The 24,833-nt window shown below is 38.8% G+C and overlaps 1 protein-coding gene across 3 annotated transcripts in view; it reads right to left on the reverse strand.

Moving 5' to 3' along the window:
• Positions 1-279: 279 nt before the first annotated feature.
• The window catches only part of GRK3 (G protein-coupled receptor kinase 3), a 117,176-nt gene continuing 92,622 nt past the window's right edge, over positions 280-24,833 (reverse strand). For all 3 annotated transcript variants that reach the window (XM_075060091.1, XM_032769842.2, XM_075060092.1), the window contains 10 exons: positions 22,705-22,799; positions 20,542-20,649; positions 16,545-16,611; positions 16,289-16,389; positions 14,917-14,983; positions 14,138-14,233; positions 6,722-6,884; positions 5,165-5,301; positions 4,108-4,221; positions 280-3,521 (listed from right to left, as the gene is read on the reverse strand). In XM_075060091.1, the coding sequence (XP_074916192.1) occupies positions 3,360-3,521; positions 4,108-4,221; positions 5,165-5,301; positions 6,722-6,884; positions 14,138-14,233; positions 14,917-14,983; positions 16,289-16,389; positions 16,545-16,611; positions 20,542-20,649; positions 22,705-22,799 (1,110 nt within the window). In that variant the 3' untranslated portion in view covers positions 280-3,359. The remainder of the gene's footprint in view (positions 3,522-4,107; positions 4,222-5,164; positions 5,302-6,721; positions 6,885-14,137; positions 14,234-14,916; positions 14,984-16,288; positions 16,390-16,544; positions 16,612-20,541; positions 20,650-22,704; positions 22,800-24,833) is intronic.

The raw sequence follows: 24,833 nt of genomic DNA on the forward strand, positions 1-24,833 counted from the left end.
CTTCAGAAATTCATCAGCTCATATGTCAGAAGAACTAATATACAGAATTACTGAGAAATATCCCCAGCAACACCCAAGGTGTAGGAGGGTGAATCTGACATTATCTGGAATATATTTCGCTCTAAAATGAAAGGGAAAAAAGTTACCCACAAACGTATAAAATAAAAGCCTGCACTAGAGCTGAATAAACATTTACAGCCTTGCAGATAGCAACATATTGAAAAGATGCATTTAATGTTTCATTTAGTTTTGTTGACGCAAGCAGCATTTTTTTAAAAAAATTTAGTTCCCTGAACATTTTATAAGCACACTGAGTGTACAAAGAAGGTTCAGATGTCTAAAAGACAAAACCAAGTCTTATCTCACATTTTCCATTTTTAACAAGTTTTACAACATATTTATATTCTTTAAAGATCCTCATGAAAAAACAATTTTGTTTGTCCTATAAAGACATTATAGAATTTGATATCTAAAATAGCAACAATTGGTTAAGAACAACAAATCTCTGACTTCGGAATTCTTAAATTTTAAATCTCCCTCTACAGTATAAAATCTGATTCTGAGTTTTCCAAGCAAAACCTTCATTTATTAGTGATAACACGAATACAAGTGTGGGGGTTTTGTTAAGGTAACTGTTCTTTCAGAAATGTGAAGTTACTGACTAAGACAGTGGAATGGTGCAAAACACAACTTCTACAAAGCTTCAACAATTCATGTTAATATTCTGGGCAAAAATAAAACTGGAGGAAAATAAATAATGAATATGTAGATTAATATTTGACTCCTATAAGCAATCATCAAAGAGAATGCAGTGAATATTAAATGACAGATGATTTTAGCTGCCATTTTAAAAATCAAAATCCAGATAACTTACAAAAATGAGGTGATAATGCACAAAGCTTACAGTATATTCAAGTGTCAAACCAACTCTATTTTGTAATTTAATTTTTAAAATAAACATATCTTCCACAAGTTATTACATAGCTTTGACTCAAAGAAATGAATGTTTTAGAGGCACACATTTTTAGCTGCAAATATATCTTCCTTTTATCTACAGAAAATAGCATTTTAGAATTTAGTATGATGAAACTATCAGAATCAACCATAGACCCACAAATGTTCCCAAAGGATATGATGACAGAAAACTTCAGCTACTGGAAATAATTAAAAGAGAACAAATGGAACTGATCAAATTGACCTTGAACTAATAAAACATGAAAGGAGTAAGAGATGATATGAGGGTTGTTTAATGTGGTTTTATAATAGATTGATCTTTCTTTTTATTCAAAACACAAATCAGAATAGGCATGTGTGTGTGGTAGTCTAGGAAAACAATTAAAAAATATCCAGTGTACAGTAGATTACATTAAAAATCTGCCACTCTACAGCAGCATGAGTTTAGGAAAATACCACAGTTACTGCTCATAGAAATATACCTGGCCTTCAAACATTACTTTTCAGTAGATGAAAATGGAACTCCATGCTCATTTTAAAATGTACGCCAAGAAAATGAATGTGAAAATATCCTTTTAAAATTACCACTTGCCAAGCATAAAATATTTTTTAAAATTCACACTATAACAAGGTATAAGAAAAATGGTTGGCATTGTTGTCAGATTTATTAAGCCATCCCAGTTTTAGTAGCGCACACATCCAATTTCACAGGAATGTGGAGGATAAACAGAGGAATTTAAAAAAAAGGATTTTTGAGTTTTTTGGCACTTTATACTTTGCTGTCCACGAAACTGTTCTGAAGCTCTGCAGTTGACTGTTAGCCAGACAAGCTAGAAATGAACTGGTCGAAGAGATGGGCAAAACAGATTGCTGGTGCAAATTCTGCTTCCATTTACACAGGTGCAAGTCCCATTGACTTTGCTGACTTTTATGAGAGTTATACCCACGTAACTCAGCAGAATGTGACCCGCAATAAACAATGTAATACAGAATTAGATGAAGGCTCAAATTCTCCTCTGACTTGCACCTCTTGCAAACCCATTAGATTCAATGAGACTCCCAGTATGCATAACAGGGTAGACATTGTCCTGAAATGTTCAAAGTTGTCCAAAGATTATATACTATATTTCTACTTCCCTGAAATATCACCTTACATGTGACATATGAATGATGGCATAAGGAGAATTTACAAACATTTGGCATATAATCATCTTATTTTTTGCATTTTCATCCTCACTATTCTCAGACTGTTTTCAATGTGAATGTTTGAATTCTCTATAAAAGGAAATTTGGACTTCTTTTTGAAATTTCTGCCATCTGATGTGCATGTGAATATTAAGTGCTGGCTGGGATAACTATGCTATGAGAACACGTTACTTTAAAAGAGAGAGAGAGAGAGAAGGGTCTATGAGTCCAACAACTTAAGAGCGATCCAGAAGAATACATACCAAGTTATCCATACATTTTAATCCAGTATGTGCACTAGTATGCACTGGATTTACAGAATTCTTTAATTTTTAAAAAGTGCAGTTGAGCTGACATGGAAAAGAACTGTCTTTGTATTCACTGTAAACTTGTCAAAGGAATCTGCTGTTTAAAAACTGTGCTAAAATAATCAACTTATACACCAGACCACTAGATGAAGCTACCATATATTCCTCTTCACCAATTATTACTCTGTTGTGTCAGTTATACTTTTGTATATAAGTAAAAGAAACAAAATGGTGGTAGCTACTATTCGTGAGTACAACAAACCAAATGAATAATCTGAGTTCAATGTTTCCATGAAGTATCAACAACATTCAAACCACAGGACAGGTAGAACTCAGTACTTTGAAGTGCATAAGAGTCACACTGTTGATCACCAGCAGTATGGAGCAAGGATATATTAAAGTCAATAATGATGACTGGAAAGAACAAGGCAACATATAGGATTACCTGTTATCCCGCATGACAAATTTGCAGTTCCTTCCAAAGTCTGGGATACGTCAATAACAGACATCGACATGTAAATGATAAAGAGTAGTAATCATTTCAGTTTCCAGGTTTGGTACATACCAAAACAAGGGTATTGCAAATAAAAGATTATCTTCCTTCCTTCGACAGTTCTAGGATAGCAGACCATTCGAACACCACCAGGGTGTGACGATGCATGGGAACAATAAGCAGCCTCTACATTTGGCAACTTTCACTACTGCTATTAGTGAGAATTCACCTTGTCATAGCTTTAGTCTTCACAACCTCCAGATGTAGAGTCCTGTCATCATCCCATGCTGTAAACCTCCAAGGCATCTTCTTCCAAGTACATCCTGGTTCAGGGATTGTACAAGTAACTAATGATGCTGTGGCTTGATACAAGGTGACGGAGTAGCTTTCCCTAAGTGACCTTTGTTCTCTCATCTCTTCTACAGCCCATTGCTATTCCTATGGCTGAGTGGTGGCTTTGAAAGCTCTACAACTGTTGAGCGAGATTTATTGAGAAACTTTGGAGCGCGACGCAGCAGCCTCTGTGCCTCAGTAAAGGTTTCTGTCAGCTCTTTTTTCCACTGAACAAACTCTGGGTCACTCTGAAAGGGATACAGAAGTTGTTAAGCACTTCATAATCAAGTGCACATACTGGGCAATACTACTTTCCCTATTAGCATTTTTAAACAATGTCCTTTATTTTCCATTGGAAAATGAATGGCTCAGGGTATGGTAACACACAACCTTTCATCTTTAAGCACTGAGTCAAACCCAGGCAACCTGGTAGTAACCAAAGCTGTTACTTCTCTTGAAAGAGAGAGAGACTTTGCACCTCATCTTTACGAATGTGCTAACTATCCTGAGCTGCTGGGAAAATATCGTTTGTTTGCATGTGCAGACTAGACTACTTACACTCCTAAATTAATCAGTCAGCTTTGAAAATTGTATCTATTCTTATTAAACTGAATTAACTCTGATGTAAGTTCTATTGAAATCCAGATTTTCAGATGTGACACACTGACCTATTACAGCCGTATCCCTTCCACTTCACATATAAAGCACGGCAAATACTTTATGAGTTTAGTGTAGACTTGAAAACTCAGGAAATTATTTAATTTTACCATTGGATTTTATCATTTTATACAAAACGTCTGCTTTTGTCATCACTGAAAAATTACCATTGCTCACCTCACACTGCAGGACAAATTGTTTTCCTCCTTTAATTCTCAGCAAGATGCATTTCTTATCTTTAATCTGAGTTTCTTCCACTGAGACTATCTGTTCCATTGTCAGTAGATTTTGCTATCACACATTGCAAACAGAAAGCTGAATTACAATTTGAAGCTGTTACCCAACAGACCTAAAGCTGAATCCTGATTAACTGGGAATAGATACGTGAATAAAGTTACTTACAGGAGCAAATGTTAGCATGATCTGACCCTTAGCTTCTAGTAATACACTAACTAAAAATAGTTCATAAAGAGAAAATAGTCAAAGAAATTTACCAAAGGATTTACTAGCAAAAAACGATTAAAAGATCAACTCAACAGCACAAAACAAGACACTGCAAAAAAGGGATGTCATTATGAGTGTTTTCCCCAATAATAGCTGCATTTTACTTTATTTTCTTTCAAACAGTATTGCTGTGAAACACTTTAATCAACTGTTAGACAATCTTGCTGTCTATGTCAAAGAGCTGAGAAGGATTATTGAAGCACTACAAAGGTACAGATTTGTATAAAAGCAGTTTTGTATAAAAGTTTTCAGTAAATACTGCAATGGAAGAACAGTATTTTCAAAATCTCTTACAGTGGTGTAGCTAAATACACAGATGACATCCCTAAAACACGATCACAGTTGGACTGAACTATAGATACTATAGCACTATCTTTGAGGTCAATGCTACAGTATTTCTATTGCCTTACCATTTTATGGTTTTTTGTATAAATACTCCAGAGGTCCTAAATGAAAAAACCATACACTGATAAACTCCCAGTTCCTGAAAAACCCCACAAGTCTGTAAAATCTATTTTAGGTTGCTTGACATCAATGTGCCTACTCACAAAGTAAAGTACTACTCCATGTGAGCTGAGGTATCAGACTCTGACCCACCACAGTTACTCCAGAAAAACTCAGACTTCAGTGGGAGTTTCTCTCAGTATAGACTTCAAGATTTGGCAAAAATGCCTATCTACATTTGGTACATTTACAATAACTGTGCTTGTTACACTAATTTCAGACTCACCCGTGATTCTCCTTCTCCTCGCCATTCAAGTCGGTTTGGAAAGAGGTAAAAGTAACGACGTTGCCACTGAGTCAAGAATGGGTTCCCCAATTTCAACATGTACCCATGCATAATGCAGTCCTTCCCTAGTGCATAATCTGCGAATAGAACAACTTCATTACACACAATCAGCTACAACCCAGCGTTCAGGAAATGTGCTCTGTTCAGAAAGGTTTACTAGAGTTTTCACAGCCTATTAAATTTCAGCAGCAGATTCAGTACACATAATATTCTTTACAGTGTGTTACCTTTTGTCATCAAATTATTATATACACACAAGTACACACTGAGCCAGATTCTGCGTCCCATTACAGCTGAGGGCAATGAAATTGCACTGAAGTAACCAAAAATAGAATTTGGCCCTATTAAAGAAGGCACCTGATTTACTGTTAAAAGAATTAACACTGAATATCTTATGTAACAGCATATCTGCCTTTACAAGAGGAATGTTCTGTTCAACTGTTCAAACATCCAGAGAGATCCCCATCAGTTCAATTTTACTTTTTTCCCTGATTCACTTAATTGAGAATTTATGAAAATATGCCAAAAATAATAATGCAGAAAGAAGGCAACAGTTAACACACTACAGAGAAGGGAGAGCTGCTCTGCTTTAAGAACATAAGCATGATCATGCTGGGCCAAACCAATGTTCTATCTAGATGCTTCAGAGGGAATGAACAGAACAGAGCAATAACTGAGTGATCCATCCTCTGTCGTCCACTCCCAGGTTCTGGCGTCAGAGGCTTAGGGACACCCAGAGCCTGGGGTTGTATCCTGGACCATCTTGGCTAACAGCCATTCACGGATGTATCCTCCATAAACTTATCCACATCTTGGTTTGCATTTTGAAATGTGCCCATGTTTCAGTGCCATCATTTATCAATTGTTTTAAAATACTATAAGAAATATGGAAATACTATGAGAGGACAATCAGAAAACAAAAGACGAGAGAGAGAGAGAGAGAGAGAGAGGGAATTTGTGAAGAAATACGGGCTCACTTCAAACTACCACAACTGGACACCGTATTGAGGGGTAGGGACAAGTGAAGGAGCTCAATCTGCACTGACAAACTTACGGAGCCTCTCTGAAGTCAACGGAGTTCTACAAGATGTAGGTCAATGCAAACTTGTCCTAAGGTGATGAACACACTAGAGGGCTACCGCGTACCAAAGAATTACATCTGATACAATGGGTCTTGTTTTTTCATTCAGACGCTATCTTCCCCAAAAAATCAAATCCCGGATACACATTACTGAAGATACCTCAAACGTACGGATAATCAAAGGCACCATACAGTAATCCCTCTTGACTTTAAAGGATTCATTCATAACTTTTCTAAAAGGTCAAATTACATCATACAATATGTCAACGTATTTTAAGAAATACAGACTGAATTAAATGAAACCTAAAAGACTCATTAAACCATGAACTCTCTGAATTACAAGTAATTAACAACATAAAATAAAAGATTACCTGTTGGAACATATTTAATAATCTTATCTCGCATTAACACATTACCTTCCTCATGGCCAAGTTGTTTATTTTTAGCCCTCTTCCTGGCCTCAATTTTATCCGTGTCTGCATTTACTGCATCATAAACAGTTTCTGCTACTTCTTGCTGCCAACGCTCTGATATTACCAGAGGGAAGTTCTTATACAATTCTTGGTCACTATCAACCAACTAGGAGGGAAAAATATCATAAAACGAAGGATTTTAATAAGTTCTATTACCATTACCAATATACTCAATGATTCCAGTGCAATAATAATTATAGTTTAAAAATATGAGAATGAAATTGACACTGTGAAGTAGACAAAGATTCCCAATTTTGCATGCAGTACAAACTCGAGAAAGCAAAGCTGTACAGCGCACTGTACAGTTTTCACGTTCTGGTGTATTTAAAACGATAGCATAGTATTTTACAGTATGGAAATTTCTCTCAGATCATAATATACAGACACTGGATTTTTTGCTATTCTTTAGACATTGCTCAAAAACTCTTATACCAGCAATACGACGTAAGTTATACACGTGGTACATTGCCTGAAAAAGGATATAAAAATTTTGACTGCCACCTTAAGATGGACTTCTGAAATTCTTACTTTTCTTAGCTGCCCTGTTCAAAAAATCTCTAACTATATAAAAGGTTCCTCTGCCTACTTCTCTAGCAACAACTGACTCCATTAAATCTGCTTCAGCTCTCAGAAACAGCATTCTTTTGAGGACTAACTAATTTTTCAATTTATTTCAATCCACATATCATAAGGCAAAGAAGAAAAACGTGTAGTTTATTATTTAAATAGTTGTTAATGTAGCGCATGACCTGGGAGCCTTACAACAATTCAAACAAAAATTATAAATATTATATCATCCTCAGCCTTCCTGCACTGGTGAGCCCACTAAGTAAAAGGTTGGCCAAACAGACACATTTGCCTTACTCATAGACTCATAGACTTTAAGGTCAGAAGGGACCATTATGATCATCTAGTCTGACCTCCTGCACAATGCAGGCCACAGAATCTCACCCATCCACTTCTATAACAAACCCCTAACCTATGTCTGAGTTACTGAAGTCATCAAATTGTGGTTTGAAGACCTCAAGCTGCAGAGAATCCTGAAGCTCAGATCCTTGCAGTTTGCCAAAAGCAGCAAATTCCAGATTCCAGTCAATGTGCTGATATGAAAAGGCATTTTTCACACAGATACTTTTCCGTGATTCCACGGTAATTTTACAATTGTTAATAATGCACTTTTACAATAATTGTGTATGCTACTGATTTCAGACCGCTTCATGTCATACTGCCCTTTTTTCTTCCCACATTAACTACAGTACTTAAACTGAACTGTGTTGAACATAACTGAAATCATTTGATTTGGGAAAAAAAGATCATCTGTGAGTTGGTATAGCAACCTTTAGGACTAACAGCACTGGGCACAGAGGTTTTGGTACAATGCTAAGAACGATCACATTTTTCTCTATAAAGTTATTTATATTTTGGGTTTCAGGGTTAGTCTCTGGTGATACTATATCTCGCAATAGCTAAACTCTTATACTTTTCTCTTTCCTCTATTGCTTTCCAACCCTGCTGAGAAATTGGACTTTCTTTCAGAGAAACAAGATAAAATACAAGCTTTGCCTTCCTAACGGGAAAGTAAATCAACTCCCTTTTTATGCCCCTGCCCCTCAGTTTAGGCCCCAGTGGCCTAATTCATCCTCCCACCACTTTCAAAGGGATGCGATCAGACCCTATAGAGGCCAGAAAGTCTGGGGTCAGAACTTCTCAGACCTAGCGGTGCTTTCCTGTTACATCTTGTGTGCCAATCTGAATTTTAGGCTGAATGAGGTGACTGCTGACAGTGGGGCTTATAAAGAAGCCTTAAGGAGTGAGACTGAAAGCCCTAGAATCAAAAATTCGATGAAGTTTGGGTGAGAGAAAACTTGGACATAGGAGGGGGATACACTATTGTTCGCTTTACTTAAAAAAAACCCCAAACAAACCCCAAAACACAGCCACCCTGAAACCAAACACACAATTCCTACAGAACAGCTGGAACATTATTAGTCATGTACAAACTATCTGTCCATGAAACAAAGGAAAAACCAAATCATTTCAGTCACATGCAGAACGATTTAGCTGAAGGACTGTAGTGTGGCAGGTTGGCCACAGATTCATAGGTTCCAAGGCCAGAAGGGACCACAGTGATCATCCAGTCTGACCTCCTGCATAGCACAGGCCAGAGACTGGCTCTACAATAGTTCCTAGGGCAGATCTTTTAGAATAACACCCAGTCTTGATTTACAGGGGTCAGTGACAGACAATCCACCATGCTCCTTGGTAAATGATATGCTCTAGGAATTAAAAGATAAGTTTCCAGGAATTATTTTGGAGAAGTTCTACGGCCTCTCTTCTACAGGCTGTCAGAGCACAGTGATCCCTTCTGGCCTTGGAATGCATGAAATGATTCCAATGGTTAAATCACCCTCACTGTCAAAACCATATGCCTCATTTCCAGTCTGGTGGGCAGACATGCAATTCTTCTGTGTAAAAGAATGAAACAAAAACCATCAAGGAGACTGAGCAAATTTAGAAAACAGGCTCTGGATAACAACTGATATGAAAGAAGGAACTAGCAATAGCTTAGTAAAGGGGTTACTGCAGATACTTCTTTAAAGCAGAAAGAAACCCTAACCTGACACCTGCCTATCACCTCCCTGAACACTCTGCTGTTAAACTGCATCCCTTTCCCTCAGTCTGTGTCTGTTTTGTGTCTCTTTGGTTTGTAATCTCTGGGTCAGGGAAGATGTCTACTTGTAAGAAGCACAAAGAGACCCCGATTCTGACTGAGGCCTTTAGGATTTTCCCCAATATAAATAGGTAATGGAGAAGAAAGTACAGCAATTCAGTCTCCAAAACTGTCACCTTCTTGCCAGCAAACTGAGAAGGCTGGTGCTGTTTTATGAACACCCTAATTTCCTCTGTATTTGACTCGGATGCAGGGGATTAGTCAATCCTCTCAAAAGAGATTATAAAATCTTAGCACGAGCATAAACTGCACAAGCACTGCACAGTGCACTGTAACTCTCATAGAGTCATGAGTGAGGAAATAAATATACCTTAAGGGCAACCTGTACAAAGAATAAGTCAGAAGTCAACAACATGCATTACAAGTATACACCTTGTTGAGAATTTAAGTTCTATAATATAGCTAAAGAAGACAATTTAACCTAGTTTCTCCCCAGAAAATGGTGCTTGGGATTATCAGTCAGGCATTCCTGTGCTTCAAGAAATCAGAGACTTATTACCTACTGTTAGCTGGCACTGTGGTGTTTACTAGTGAAAAGAACATTTTCTGTTCTTTGTATTTCTTTCCCAACATTTAAAAACTGTCTTATGCCAGCTGCTAGTAATTGCAGTGGGTGACACTGACCGATAAGTTCCCCTTTTTAGTCACAGTGGGTAGTTAATATATTTCTGTTTAGGGAGTTTGGTGTGATTTCTCTCTCTCCTGACTCACTACCTGTAATTATATCTAGGTTATACCTGCAATAACAACAAAAATAAAGTTTCACCTATAAAATGAAGGGTGTTGAAATAATAATGGGGATATACCTTAGCATCTAAGTGAATCGTTTTGTCTAGGTGTTAAGCAGGTTTCCGAACAGAGGATGAAGTAGCAGGCACAAGAAACTAAGATAAGGATGGAGTAGCAACTACTGCTCTAGATTTCTTTCCTTTAATGTTGTTTTTCAATAGTTCTGTGTAATGATTTACATTTTAACATTATTATTAAAAGACTTCAGTTTTGAGGCTGCTTTAGACCCAATCCAATGGAAACGAACCCTTCACATAAGGTATGACCTGCTATCAGTGTTCAAGTGGGTACAGGAGTAGTTTGAACACAAGACACTATTGCTGAAACAAGGTTACCTTATCTGAATTCTCACTAATTATTATTTTATTCTTACATATGAGGTCTCTGTCCATGGAGTATTTCCCCTATATTTATGCTATCGTAGATGTTAATGCACAAACTTTCATTATAAATCTATAGGTAGTGAGAAATTTATTTATACATTTGTTATTTATAGAGTGAGAATGGACTATAAGTCTTAACAATCAGAGCCAGAAACTCCTGTGTTCAAAGCACTGCTCTGAAAATAAATTCTTCTAAGGCAAGTTTATGCACAGTAAAGCAGCTTTCTGTGGTGTAACTCCCAAGGTGTACACCTGGCCAAGCCACTTAATGCGCAGAAACTCCTCAGTTGCAGTGTTGCAAAAAACCCACCTTGACGAGGGTCGTACGTTTTACAGTGCAGAGGGTCCAGAGCTGTATTGACAGTGTAAACACATTACAGCACAGAAAGCAATCAATTGGCCTCCGGAAGTGTCCCATAATCCCTTAAGTGGCCGCTCTACTCATTGTTTTGAACTCGGCTGCCCTGGACACGTGCCCCTCCCCTTTCAAAGCTCTGCTTCTGATAGCTGTTGTGTGCTGTGCTGATCTGCTCCCAGGGAAAAAGCAAACCATTAATGTGAATGCTTGTGCTGCTGAACACAGAGGCGTAGTGTGTGTGTGAGAGAGAGAGATTGCTGTGCAGAGAGCTGGGCAGGGAGACGGGGGCTGATGTTGGGGTTTCCCCCTGCCTCAGGACTGGTTGCTTTCTGCTGCTGTCTGAACTTACAAGACAGCATGCTGACACACTCTTTGTCCCCCAAAACACACTCTTTGTCCCCCGTCCCCATACACACACACACACACTCACTCCCTGTCACACACTTTGCACACCCCCCCACTTCACTTGAAAAGCAGCTGGCAATGTAGTAGAATGCCCATGGAACAATGGGATTAGGAAACCTGCATCATGTGACGCTGTGCCTTCCGCATGAGGCACTGCAAACCCTTCCCAAAGCACTCTCTGGCCAGTTGCACAGTGGGATAGTTACCATAATGCATTTCTCTCATTGCAGTTGCAAGAGCTGCTAATGTGGATGTGCCCCACCGTCACAAGGAACACAGTGTGGACACACAACAGGGGCTTAATTCCAGCACTCTAATAGAAGTGGTATAACTTGTTGCGCAGAAACTTGCCACTGTAGCCATACCCTTAGTTCCTGGACAAGTCACGTATCCTATCTACCTTATTTTCCCATGCAGAAAAAAAGATGACAACTACTTACCTCACAGGAGTGTCAAAAGGATTAATTAATGTTCACAACATGCTGTGAAGTTGTGATGTGCAATATAAATTCTAAGTAGTAGTACTTAAAAAAGAACTTTTCCCTCTAATCTGTCCTGTGGGGCCTTTACTGTATAGTCTACCCCCATTTGATGCACTGATTTCACACTGATATTGCTAGTAGATCTATATATGAATAACCCACTGAAGAACTGCCACAGTGATTATCAGAGAGAAGAATTGCATCCTAAGTATATAACAGGTGGCAATAATCATTAAAAAGTAGTGTACATACTCAGTCACTACAAGTCAAACAAATATTTTACCCATTGCAAAATGTTGGTTTTATCCACCCTGACGACTGAGTGTGTGCAAACTTCTTTTCACTTAAGCTGTTTTGGCAGTAGCACGACTAAAATATCATGGCAAAACTGAGGGTTTTGACTGAATTATTTCTAAATCAAAAGTAATCTAACCACCTGAAACACTTGCTTTGTAAAAATAAACTGCCTACACCTGATAATATCAGTGACAAAAGTAGAACTTTTCTGTAATATTTTTAGGAATGGTATAAATGGCAGTAACTTACTATGGAGTGCTACCCAGTAGGTGCAGATGGGTTAAAATGTTCCTTGGGCACAGCAGGAGACCTGAGCTGTGTGTGTCATGTAACTGTCCGGGTGGTATGAATGGGCTGTTACTGGCTGAAACCAACCCAACTAATGGAGGATCTTGAAATATAATGGCAACCCCAACAGCCAGGACATTCACAACTAACAACCAACAGCTAAGAGAAAGGAGATTTCCTCCACTTCTCTGCAAAAAGGCCCGGAGCTGGAGAACAACCAAATAGCTGTGTCTGGGACTGACAGATAAAAGGACAGAGAGCCAAAATGGATTTCCACAGCAGTTTGGCTGGGTGGAGCCCTGGAGTTGGCCAGCACAGACAATGGCCAAGTCTACACTACAAAATTAAGTTGACCTAAGTTACGTCAACGTACAGACACTGCGGTAATTAAATCGCTTTTGCATGTCCACAGCATGCTCTTTGTGTCAGCGGTGCATGTCCTCACCAGGAGTACTTCACCAATCTAAATGCCAGTGTGGGGCTTTGTGGGACGGCTTCTCAAAGGCAGCAAGTCAGTGTAAGCAATGCAGTGTCTACACTGACACTGTATCACCCTAACTATATCGACCTAAGCACTACGCCTCTCGCAGAGGTGGAGTTATTGAGTCGGTGTGGTGAGCGAGGTACATCAGTGGGAACGACATTTTAGTGTAGATGCTTACCAAGTCAGATCAACATAAGCTGCTTTACGTCGACCTAACTCCGTAGTGAAACCAGACCTATGTCTTAACCTTTGATTCTCTATGCCAACTTAAGGATTTCGCAATGCTGTGTTCCAGTTGACTAATGAACCCTACTCTGTTTGATAAAAGCTGCCTGGTGACACTGCAAATACTTGCTGAAGGGCACTGACCCCTGAAGAGGGCAAAAAAAATTCTCTGAAATTCTCAAGGCCTAGTCTACATTATAGAATTAGGTCGACATCATGCAGCTTATGCTGACCTAACTCTGTAAGTGTCTACGCTAAAATGTACACTAAAATAGGTGCAAGCGCTCCTGGTGAGAATATGCACTGCTGATACAAGGTGTGTAGTATAGACATGCAAAAGCAATTTTATTACTGCAGTGGCTGTATGGCAATGTAGCTTAGGTTGACTTAATTTTGACCTGTAGACTTGGCCTCCGTTGGATTTGCTGGGCAGAGCTCACGGTATGAAACAGGAGTGCTGGAGCCCACAGGCTCAGGCTCAAAGGTATTAAAGCAAATGGCCTATCCTTAAGGAAGAGTGGGACCCCCTTGGGCTCTGGCATGCTAAGGGGTACCTCCCAGGAGTTGTTTAAAGCCTAGATCCTGTGGCTCTGTGACAGTTCCAGTTAAACTATATGTATGCCAAATTTCAGTTAAACTATAATTTTAAAACACACACAAAATATGCACACTTGATAAAAACATCATTCACTATACCTTGTTCTACTTGTTATGATCCTAAACCTGCAAATACCTCCACACATGCATAAATTTAAGCAGTAAATAATCCATCTGAAGTAAATGGCACTATCTGCACACTTAAAGTTAAGCATTCACATGACTGGGACCTGTAACAGCAGCCTGAAAGCATCATTCGTAATCTTTCATCTAAAAGTGTAAAGGAAACAACAGCTGAAGGAAAAATATTGCACATGTACCTTAATGCCTTTAGTGTCCTCTTCATCAAAGGAGCCAATATCAAAAGCATCTGCTGCATTTACTTCTCCCCGGGGAGGAATCAGTGGAGGAGGATACTGGAAATCAAAGGCAGGGCAGTCTAGTTACATAGGCCTTGGCTACACTGGCGCTTTACAGCGCTGCAACTTTCTCACTCAGGGGTGTGAAAAAAACACCCCCCTGAGCGCAGCAAGTTACAGTGCTGCAAAGCACCAGTGTAAACAGTGCCCCAGCGCTGGGAGTGTGGCTTCCCGCGCTGCAAGCTAATCCCCAGCGCTTTGGAGTTTTGAGTGTAGCCAAGCCCATAGCCAGACAATTACCATAATTATTTCAATCCATTATGCATTTATACATGCCAAACAAAATGCAAGGTATTCCTAAAGAGTAAACAAGGTATTGAAATGAAACTAGGCTTAAGTATGCATTCCTTTACTGAAAGGTCTTCCCAAGGCTCTTGAAAGAACTTTAGTTTTGTTATTTATATACAGGCATACAGAAGAACCATATAAAAGATAGAAGGCCTAGAGTCTCCCCTGCCTGGCACGTTGGGCAATCATTTGAACCTACACACCTGTACAATGCTACAGATGAGAATTCTTCACTCACTCACATTGGTGATAGCATTTTACATCTACTTTGTGCTTACTATGCGCATATACTTGACAAGGAAGGGAGAATAAGGACCTAAATTTGCTGTTACCCACCCTGCTTAAGTTTTACTGCTTTGTAGTAAGAGGTAAGGTTACATTTTGATGTATACCTTTTGTAAGTAGACTTGCTGCCAGTCAATCCCTTGGAAAAAATGGTGCTCTTTTATTTCTTGCGCACTGCAAAAAAAATTTAACATAACAAAATGTAGAGGCTTTTCAAGTTATGTTTAAGAACCCCACTGTGGAAAAATTCTTCTACCTAAACCAATACTTTCAGACAAGCACCCACACTCACTTTCTAGTGCATATTACTATCTTAAATAGCACACAATACCATTCTGTTAACAATACCTGTAAAATGATCCCCAAATATTATATCCTACTCTACTCAATGTACGTTGTTTCTACTTTAAGACAATTACCAACATATTGGGAGCATGAAACTCTAATTTTTGACTGCTGTTCAGAGCCCTTTGATGTCAACTTTCATGGTACAGTAGAACCTCAGAGCTACAAACACCAGAGTTATGAATTGACCAGTCAACCGCACACCTCGCTTGGAACCAGAAGTACGCAATCAGGCAGCAGCAGAGACAAAAAAAGCAAGTACTGTGTTAAGCGTAAAATACTAAAAAATGAAGGGAAAGTTTAAAAAAAGATTTGACAACATAAGGAAATTGTTTCTGTGCTTGTTAAAAAGCAGCATTTTTCTTCTGCACAGTAAAGTTTTAAAGCTGTATTCAGTCAATGTTCAGCTGTAAACTTTTGAAAGAACAACCATAATGTTTTGTTCAGAGTTATGAACATTCACAGTTACAAACAGCCTCCATTCCCAAGGTGTTTGTAACTCTGAGGTTCTACTGTAATACCTGCAAATCAGGCAGCTGGACATCTAAGTGATATGACTGTACCCACAATTAATTCATTTAAAATCAGAGGCTACAGGACTGCTTGGAATAAGGTAAAAGTAATTTAAAATAAATCAGTATTTGTTAACAGTTACCAAATGTCCTATTTTCAGAAGACTGGAAAGCCATGAAAATCTCAAACGCCACCATATGGGAACAGTCACAAATGCTGACTTTTTAATAACAACAACACAATTTAAAATATGCACTATAATCATGGTTATCAAAATGTCTGTATCAAAAATCACAGAGCAGGAAAACTACAGAGCAACAAAAAATATGTAACATAGATAATAAAATAAAATAATTAAAATGCCAAGAAAACCTAAAAATGCTTAGAACAAACTTAGAAATAATTGCTGGCTAAGTGTCCCTTAGAAAAGAGAGATTTCTGAACCTACCAATAATCAAAAGGAAGTTGAACAGACACTACACTGAACTTTAATGCTTTCTTTCTAACATTAACCTGTTACAGCAATAGGAGCAGATTCTGACCTAAAATAAAATAGATCCCTCATTTAAAGGAAAGAAGAGATATACACAGGGTTTGGTTAATGGAGAAGCTAAATCCTACCTGCTACCCTGACAGCCAAGCCTCCTGCTAACATCACGTTGCAGAAGCCCTTCCAAAAGGGACTTTAGTTCAGGGGAAAATGAATCTGGTAACTCCACATTCTGAGGGATAAAAAATGAATTATGACATGAATCCTGCACAGACACATTCAGAATAAAGTTGTTTCTCAAAAAGAAGTGATGTACAGAACTTCTTAAAGGACATATAATTAGCTAAGCATGAAAAGCTTAAATCAAAAGATCATTAGAATCCTTACCACGGTGAGCGTCATCCGGTCGATCTCATGCTTATCTTTGGTTTTGTGCTGTCTGAAAGGACTGTGACTGTAGAAATAAGAAAATATACTAATAAATGTAAAGCCATAACATATCTGCTTATTTCAGCTGTGGCAACCCCAGAAAAGAGTGTAGCATCCTGTTAGCCACATTCTTCAAACTCAGCAATCCTATCCTGCAGAACAATAAAACAAGCAGTGAAACTTTTAGCATTTCCAGTGAAAACTAGACTGGCCAAATACTGACAGAATTCAATACTACAGGTGGGAATCCCCTGGGAATGGAGGAGTTTGTTTCTATGACATTACCTTTTCTGTAAAAACCTGCAATACTTTGCAAAAATAACTACTTCGTGTCACTTTGGTATTACTTGAACTTCTATAATAGTCTTTAAATCAACTTTAGAGAAAACAGGTCTTTTAACTCTTTCACTGACTCCACACAAATATCACCAAGGTTACTACATTTAGGAAAGCCTAATGCTGTTATTTCGTAAGTATATCTGCAGTGGGCTAGTTTATAAATGAATGTAGTTTGAGTAATCAATCATCCCAGTACTTATGGATCAAGTACTGAAGTCCTCACTGAGTAAATCTCCAATAAAATAAATGACCTCATCTAACGGGGAAATTCTCAGAAGCTACGAAAACTTTGACATTTGTAAAATAACCACCTACAAATGGAAACCTAATATATTCTACAGAGCTGTTGACTCCATTATATATGGAAAGTATGTAGCAAGAGGTTAGAATCTATGGCTGAAATTAAGGGTAGTCTGTGGACAGTCTACAGTGGATGACTGGCAGTTTGAGAGTGTGTGGAGCCCCTACCTGAAATGCATGATTTGGGGTTGGTATCAGAATATTTCTAGTAAATGAGGCTGTTTGGGAACAAAGCTGGTTTGTCTGAATATCCAACGCACTGTTTTATACTGATATATTTTGGATGTTGTATGAACTTTGAAAGTATTTGATATTCTGTAGCGGTCCTTGGTTATTACACATTTTCAGTGTAATGTTAACTAGCAACCTGAAGGGCTATTGAATCAAGTGGAGCGGGGCAGGTTGGTTACTATGGCTGACATTTATTCACTGTCTCCTGTCTCCAAATCCAGGCAGAAAGTTATTTTTCAAAAACAAAATCCCTGTTTTCCTATTAACCTATTCATTAAGTTTTCAAGTACATAAAAAGCTGTAACAAGGAGGGAGAAAAATTGCAGCAAGGGCAGTTTAGGTTGGACATGAGAAAAGCTTCCTAACTGTGAGAGTGGTTAAGCGCTAGAATAAAGTGCCCAGGGAGATGGTAGAATCTCCATCATTGGAGGCTTTTAAGAGCAGGATGGACAAACACCTGTCAGGGATGGTCTAGATAATTAGTCCTGGCATGAGTGCAGGCGACTGGACAAGATGACCTCTTGAGGTCCCTTCCAGTCCTGTGGTTCTATGATTAAAAATGGTAATGTCCTTTGCGTTTAGTGCTACCACTAGGAGTCCATCACACTGTTCCATAGCCCCTATTGGCTTGTTATGTGTTTGTTTCTCCCGTTAACCTGAAGAGATTTCTGCAGCATGGATCTGACGGAGGGAAGACTATGTTATGCTCCCGTGATGCTCTGCTGCGTCAGGGATGATGACTGGAGTTTGAAGGATTAAATGTGGCCTTAGATGAAGTAACAAGAAGGCTTTGCCAATAAATGAATGTAGTTGGCTACAGAAGGTCTCCTATAGGGTTATATCTATACAACTTTTTAATTCTGTCTATTTACCTACATAAATTGGGTCAGCAATGAGCTACTAATGTCTGATATTCAGAGCTATGCACTTACCTTGCTTTGTGCTCTGAGCAACATGGACAAAAGTGCTATGTAAGAGCTCATTATTAATTATTACTGCTAGCACATCCACCTAATTTGACAAGGCCAATGGAAAATCTAACATATGATCAATATTCTCGAACAAATACCAGTGGACCCTGACAGTCTCAAAAATGGATTATTTCATCTAATTACAATTTATTAACATCTGAGATAAACATATCAGTGTTCATAAAACCTAAGTAGACACGGATATTTATTGATAAAGGAAATTTCAATAAAGGAGAGAGTAAGATGTTTTTGGACTCACATATGATTCAAGGACAAATTCTGCCTTCAAATGCACCCAAGCAAAGGATACATTATAGCTTATCTAAAATCTATAGATGTGAAAAGTTAACGTGATGCTACTGAAAAAAATACAGCGAGGTACTCTCACCCACAAATAGAAGTCTAAAGCATCATCTGAAGTCCACTAATGCCTTAGTAGTCTTTCTAAAGTATAGCAACCTTATGTCATTTAAAATTCGCAACAATTGTCAGCAAACTGATGCACAAGTAGTAAAATATCCATTTCTAGCCAGAAATGGATGAGCACTAAGCTGTTCAGAAACAGCCAAGCTTTCCTAAACATTTTGACCCTTCGCCACTGACCAAATAATCACCCCACCATTACTAAAAATCTGTAACTACTTACAAGGGAGAGCACACAATCAACCCTCAATCGCAAACAATACTTATTACTTATGCTACTGTAAAGTTAAGTACTGACCTATAATTTGTTCTACAACAACCCCGTTCTTTTTCTTTCTCTATTTTTGATGTGCTGACGGACCCCTGCTTTTCCAAGGCTGTACCAAATCAATTTACTTCTTTTCCTAATAAACTTACTTTTATATTATAACCCTTTTGTTTATTAGATCATTTCCATCTGGCATTTAAGACTAATATAAAAACATAGTAGAATTTCACTTATACAAATTGTTACATTAAATCTAAAATAACTAATAAGAGTTGTAGAGATGCTAGTGAAAATATAATATATAAAAGAACAGCAGAAATTACTCTAAGAACATTTTAGAAAACAAACCAAGAGTTATCAAGATGAGCTACCTGTAAAAAATCCATCACTTGTTTAAAAGAATAGACATAATTTCACATCATAAATTTAGACTGTTTTTCATCCAATGAAACAGCACTAAAGAGCACCAATATAACATAATATGTGCAAAGAATATTTTTGAAATAGTTTATATTTATACCCAGGCACAAATGTTCTCATGCTATGTGGAAGATTGCATTTTATTATTATAATATTAGGCGTACCACGACGTATGATTCTAGCATTTATCTCTCTATCTTTTTTTTGTTTGGTTTACTGTAGCTTTCAGCTTTTCAGCATCACACATTTTTTTGGTTGTTGCTGTTAATCTGCAATTTTAGACCCAGCTAAGACTAGGTATTTTCAAGCAAATGCATAAGCTTCAAATGGTTTCAAGGAGCCATGAGTAGCAAGAGCTCAGGTTGACAACTCTAGCTTTGTTCCACATGTCGAAGTCCGACTGATGTCAATGAGAGTTTCACATATAGATCAAGTATTGAATATGGCTTATAGATACCTATTCTCTTCCACTATGTGGGACTTTAATGCCAGTTATACCCTTTAGTGCAGTGGGGGACAAATTGCACTACAATCCCTCCTGAAGTCCCAATTCTTCAACAAATAAGTAGATACACGTAAGACAAGATGCTCCAGAAACCCAAAAGGAGGAGTTAAAACATTCTAAATTGTAAAGCTTATTATATTTTTTAATTTCATCTACCCCTTAAAAAATGATGGAGATGATATTTTACTGAGGGAAGCTAGTGCCTCTAGGTCTAGCGGTAAAAGTCAGTTTTTTGAAGTGATATGTCTGAGGAGCAAATAAGAACCTGACCTGTTCTCCCACAGTGCAATATCTGTAGCCACTATGAAAAGTAGAAATATTGTGAGTAGAAGGAACCTGGAAATGCCAGAAGCCTAATGTTATTTCTTTGTGCAGAGCTGGGGTGCGTAGGAGGGACTGCAGGATACACAGTATGAAATAACTAACAGAATGCATATTACTAGTTTTATAGACAGAACATAAGGTGCCCATATTAAAAAGGCAAGAGATTTCACTCACCCTCTCAGAAGTTTGAAAAGCATACAGCCTAAAGAGAACCAGTCTGCGCTGCTATCGTATGCTGTTCCTTTCTGGAGCACCTCAGGAGCCATGTATCCATGGGTACCACTGGTGGAAACGGGGGAGGAAGGAGAGATAGGGGAGGGAGGTCAACAGAATCTTGGTTACAAAACAAAATTAACTTCTTATGATATCCTGCACTATCCCAACAAGAAAGTCTACCTAGAACAGGGTGACATCTCACGGTCATTTTAAATTGAAGTCGCTTTGGCCACACTTACACCCTTTTGGATTTCGATTTTCTGTTAAGCCATGGAGGCACGAGCTCTGGCCCTGATGAGAGTTAGGACAGGTGCAGGCTGCTGTAACTCATGCTGCAGGTCTAGGATTGGTGAAACTGAGCTCTGCTCCACCATAACCCCTCCACACTCCAGTTCTCTCTCATACCTCCCTTCTGCCAGGATAACTGATGGGGGCAGCTGGCACGGAAGCTCTTCCCATCAGCTTTAGAGCAGCAGAAAATTCACCTACTTCAGGGGAATTCCCTCCTTGTCACTCACAGCCAGAACTTAGTCCCAGTGTGCTGCCTATGTCCCATACAAATTCCAATCTGTAACTTTTTCCTGGACTTTAGTGAATGGCCAATCATTTTAAACATGAGGGACCAAATTCATCCTTTGTGCAAATCCACTGTAGTAATACCAGGGATGAATCTGGTCCTAGAGTACAGAGTGCCATAAAAAATATAACTGCCCACACACACAAAAAAATCAGAGTTCAGTTACACCTCTGTAATTCCACTGAAGCCAGTGGGTGCAAATGGGATCACAATATGGCCCAAACAACACTAGCAAAAATATGGACACACACACATAAGAGCACAAAAAACGCTGAATTTTAGTTCACTTCCGAACTTTGGATAATTAAAACAATCTGGTGCTTCAAATCCAGCAGAGTTCTTATTTACTCTGAACACTGAATCATCCTGAAATCATGGGTCATCTTCCAGCCTATGCCTACACATCAGCTGTTACAACTGCACAGGACGTTAGAAATTAGAGATGAAAGAGAATGAATAGGTCATCCAGTCTCTCTCCCAGCCAAAGCCAGATTGCTCCCTACAGAACATCTAGAGCTTTCAGTGTCCTGAGCAACAGGGCTTCCACCCCTTCCCTGGGAAGACCATTGCTCAGCCTAATAGAGCTTATTATGAGAAAGTTGATCTCTATATTCAGCCATATTTTTTCCTTGTTTTAACCCATTATGCCTAGTTTGTACCATCCAAATAATTCTTTTCCAGCCTTCTTTCTTAAGCCTTTCAAAATATATGTAGGCTATGAAACTCTCATTTATTGTGTTATTTGTAAAACTATTATGTTCCTCTTTTCTACCACTTTGCCAAGCTGTACAAATTTAGCTCTTTTAATCTTTCTACCTAAATCAGTCTCTTCTGCCTCAGATCAAGTCTGTTGCTTGTCTCTGAATTCCATCCATTTTGTCAATATCTCTCTAGCATTCTATACGAACCTTCTCTTGCAATACCTTCAAAGAACACAAATGCAATTTTTGGCTTCATATACAAGTAACAGAGCAGAAAAGCAACTGTCTTCTGATAGTCCAAGATAAATCAAAGATTCAAAATGTGTGTTTCACTGCTCAAACTCCCATATATTTAATAACTGTCCCAGAGCCCAAATGTCAATACCTTAATTTTGTCACTCTCATCTGTCCAAATTCTGACCAAAGAAATACCTTTATATTATAATTCCTATAACCCTTAGAGGGTTTTCTTATAGATGCATGAAGTGCCATCACACCCATGGCACTAAATACAAAATTAATATGAAAAGTAAGTTGAAAAGGTTACCCATTGAAATCAATAAGGATACGTGGGTATGTACATAGCTGCTTTAAAAAGGCACACTCAGATATGTGGTCTATTTCAAGATGGTGACCTGCATGCTAGCAGAAACCAGTGTTCCTAAGCACTCTTGTGATTTCCTTTCAATAGCAAAGTTCTTTGGGAGAGAAAATGAGCAGCTTAAAAGACAAAAATATATAAGATTAAGAATAGAGGTTTAGCACCATGAAATCAAACTAAAGTCAGGGCAAAGGATTTGTAGTTCGTATAACTAAATATATCAGAGTTCATGCAATACTCACACACTAGCATGTGGTTTCTTTTTGGAAAAATCACAAGCAAGACCAAGGTCTGATATCCTTACGTGTCCGTGCTCATCCAACAGGATGTTTGCAGGCTAGAAGCACACAAAGAGAGAAGTATTATCGGCAATGGAAAAATACAAGTCTTTGATCACTAGGACAATTTCACAGGGCAACAAATCTGACTTCTATGCACCTCTAGTCTATGACAATTTGTTGTTACTAACTCTATACACAATAAGTGTACAATTTTGTACAATCAAGGCATGATTATACATGAGTTTGGATTGGCCTTTATACTGTACCAACATTCTGTGAATAAGGAAAACCTCAAAGGTTACACAAGGCAAGAAAATAAACCAGGTTTGAAACATGAGGCTGTTATGGGGTGTCTACGCCCCCTCCCCATAGCCTGATGAGGTAAAATAGGCCAATTAACCGTACAGGCTGAATCTGAGGGAGAGCCAGGGACTGATACGGCCTAATGGCTAATGAAGCCCCACCAGGGGAGGATCTGAGATTATAGAGAGATAGTTGGTGGTGAGAGAAAGGCTGCAGGGAGGAGCTCTGAAGTTCCCACCTACGGTGGAGGTGATTTGACTAGGTACGAGGAGGCATTATAGGGGGGAAAGTAAGCCCTGGGATCCTAAGTTGGACAACAGACTGTGGCAAGAAGCCGAGAAGGGTGAAAGCCATGGGGAGCGGAGGAAGCTCCAGTGGAAACCAAGAGGTAAGCTGGAAGACAGAGAAGAGAGACAGGAAAGAGCACAAGAAAACAGTAACAAGGTCAGAACTTGAACAGACTGAACACAGAGTCCCTAGGGGAACCTGGGCCCGCCTACTGCTCCAGGTTCCCCTATCGGCCACAGGGAAAGCAGCACAGACTTGGGAGACTGTCTGAGACCGCAGGTAGACAGTATGCCAATCGGATTTTGATTCCCTGGAAGGGGTGTACTATAGTGACCTGGCCATAGGGCTGAGTCACGAAAAGGAAGCATCCTAAATCCAGAGAGAGAGATCTCATGGGGCAAGCAATTGAAGGAGGGGGCATCACACCAGGTCAGAGCTTATCCCCAATCTCAGACACGAGGCGACCTCCCAGTGGTGAGTGAGACCCATTAGAAAGGTATATGACAGAATTAAAACTAACTTGACTTGAAGATGTGGATTTCGCATTCCATTTGGGCTCTGCACAGACGTATCCATGCCTACATCTTCTCTCCCCCTACTTCCATACCTGCTCTCTACATTTTTCAATCTCTATACAATACATCTTGTCACTCCTTTTGGTCTCTTTGTCTCACTTCCTTCAGCCTTATGGATGTTAATGAGATACCCCCTCAAGACCCGCTCCTCCTCATTAGCCTTGCATCGCTTAACTCCCCATCTCGTTGTTCCCACAAACTAATACATTCACTAAGTGAACATAATCATTAATATAGGTTGAAAGGTGAACATGATAGACAGGATTTATTACCAAGTAACCAGAGAAAGATTTTCCTGAGTTATTTAATCTGATTAATAAAATTTAAAGCCAACATTTAAACCAAACTAAACTGTACTGAGTCTTAATTCATCTATATTAACTTTCACTTTATTTGGTTGACAGTGTAAATATTGGTATGAAACTACAGTATTTCCATAGCTATTTTCTTCTGAAGCAGTAAACAGTATTTGATTAAGAAGTTGTCTGCAAAGCACTGCTAAACAGTGGGTACTACAGTGGATATTGAGTAATCTACAAAGCTTTTCCATCTGAAGGGATTTCTTTTATGCAGTGTTGTTGTAACTGTGTTGGTCCCAGGACATTAGAGAAATAAGGTGGGAGAGGTAATATCTTTTATTGGATCAACTTCTGTTGGTGAGCACAAAAATCTTTCGAGCTTACACAGAGCTGTTCTTCAGTTCTGCGAAAGCTTGTTGCTCTCACCAACAGTTGGTCCACTAAAAAAGATATTACCTTACCCACCTTGTCTCTCTAGGGTTTCTTTTGTCCAGGATAACACCCCAATTGGCAATTTTAAATACAGTCTTTAGAACTTGTAGTACTAGCAAGTTCCAGATACAACGGCGATGGAGGCCATCAGAGTACCTAAATAGATTAGACAGAAACAAGTTAGCAGCGGGAA

This window comes from Chelonoidis abingdonii, chromosome 22, assembly GCF_003597395.2.
Source record: "Chelonoidis abingdonii isolate Lonesome George chromosome 22, CheloAbing_2.0, whole genome shotgun sequence".
Classification (NCBI taxonomy): Eukaryota; Metazoa; Chordata; order Testudines; family Testudinidae; genus Chelonoidis; species Chelonoidis abingdonii.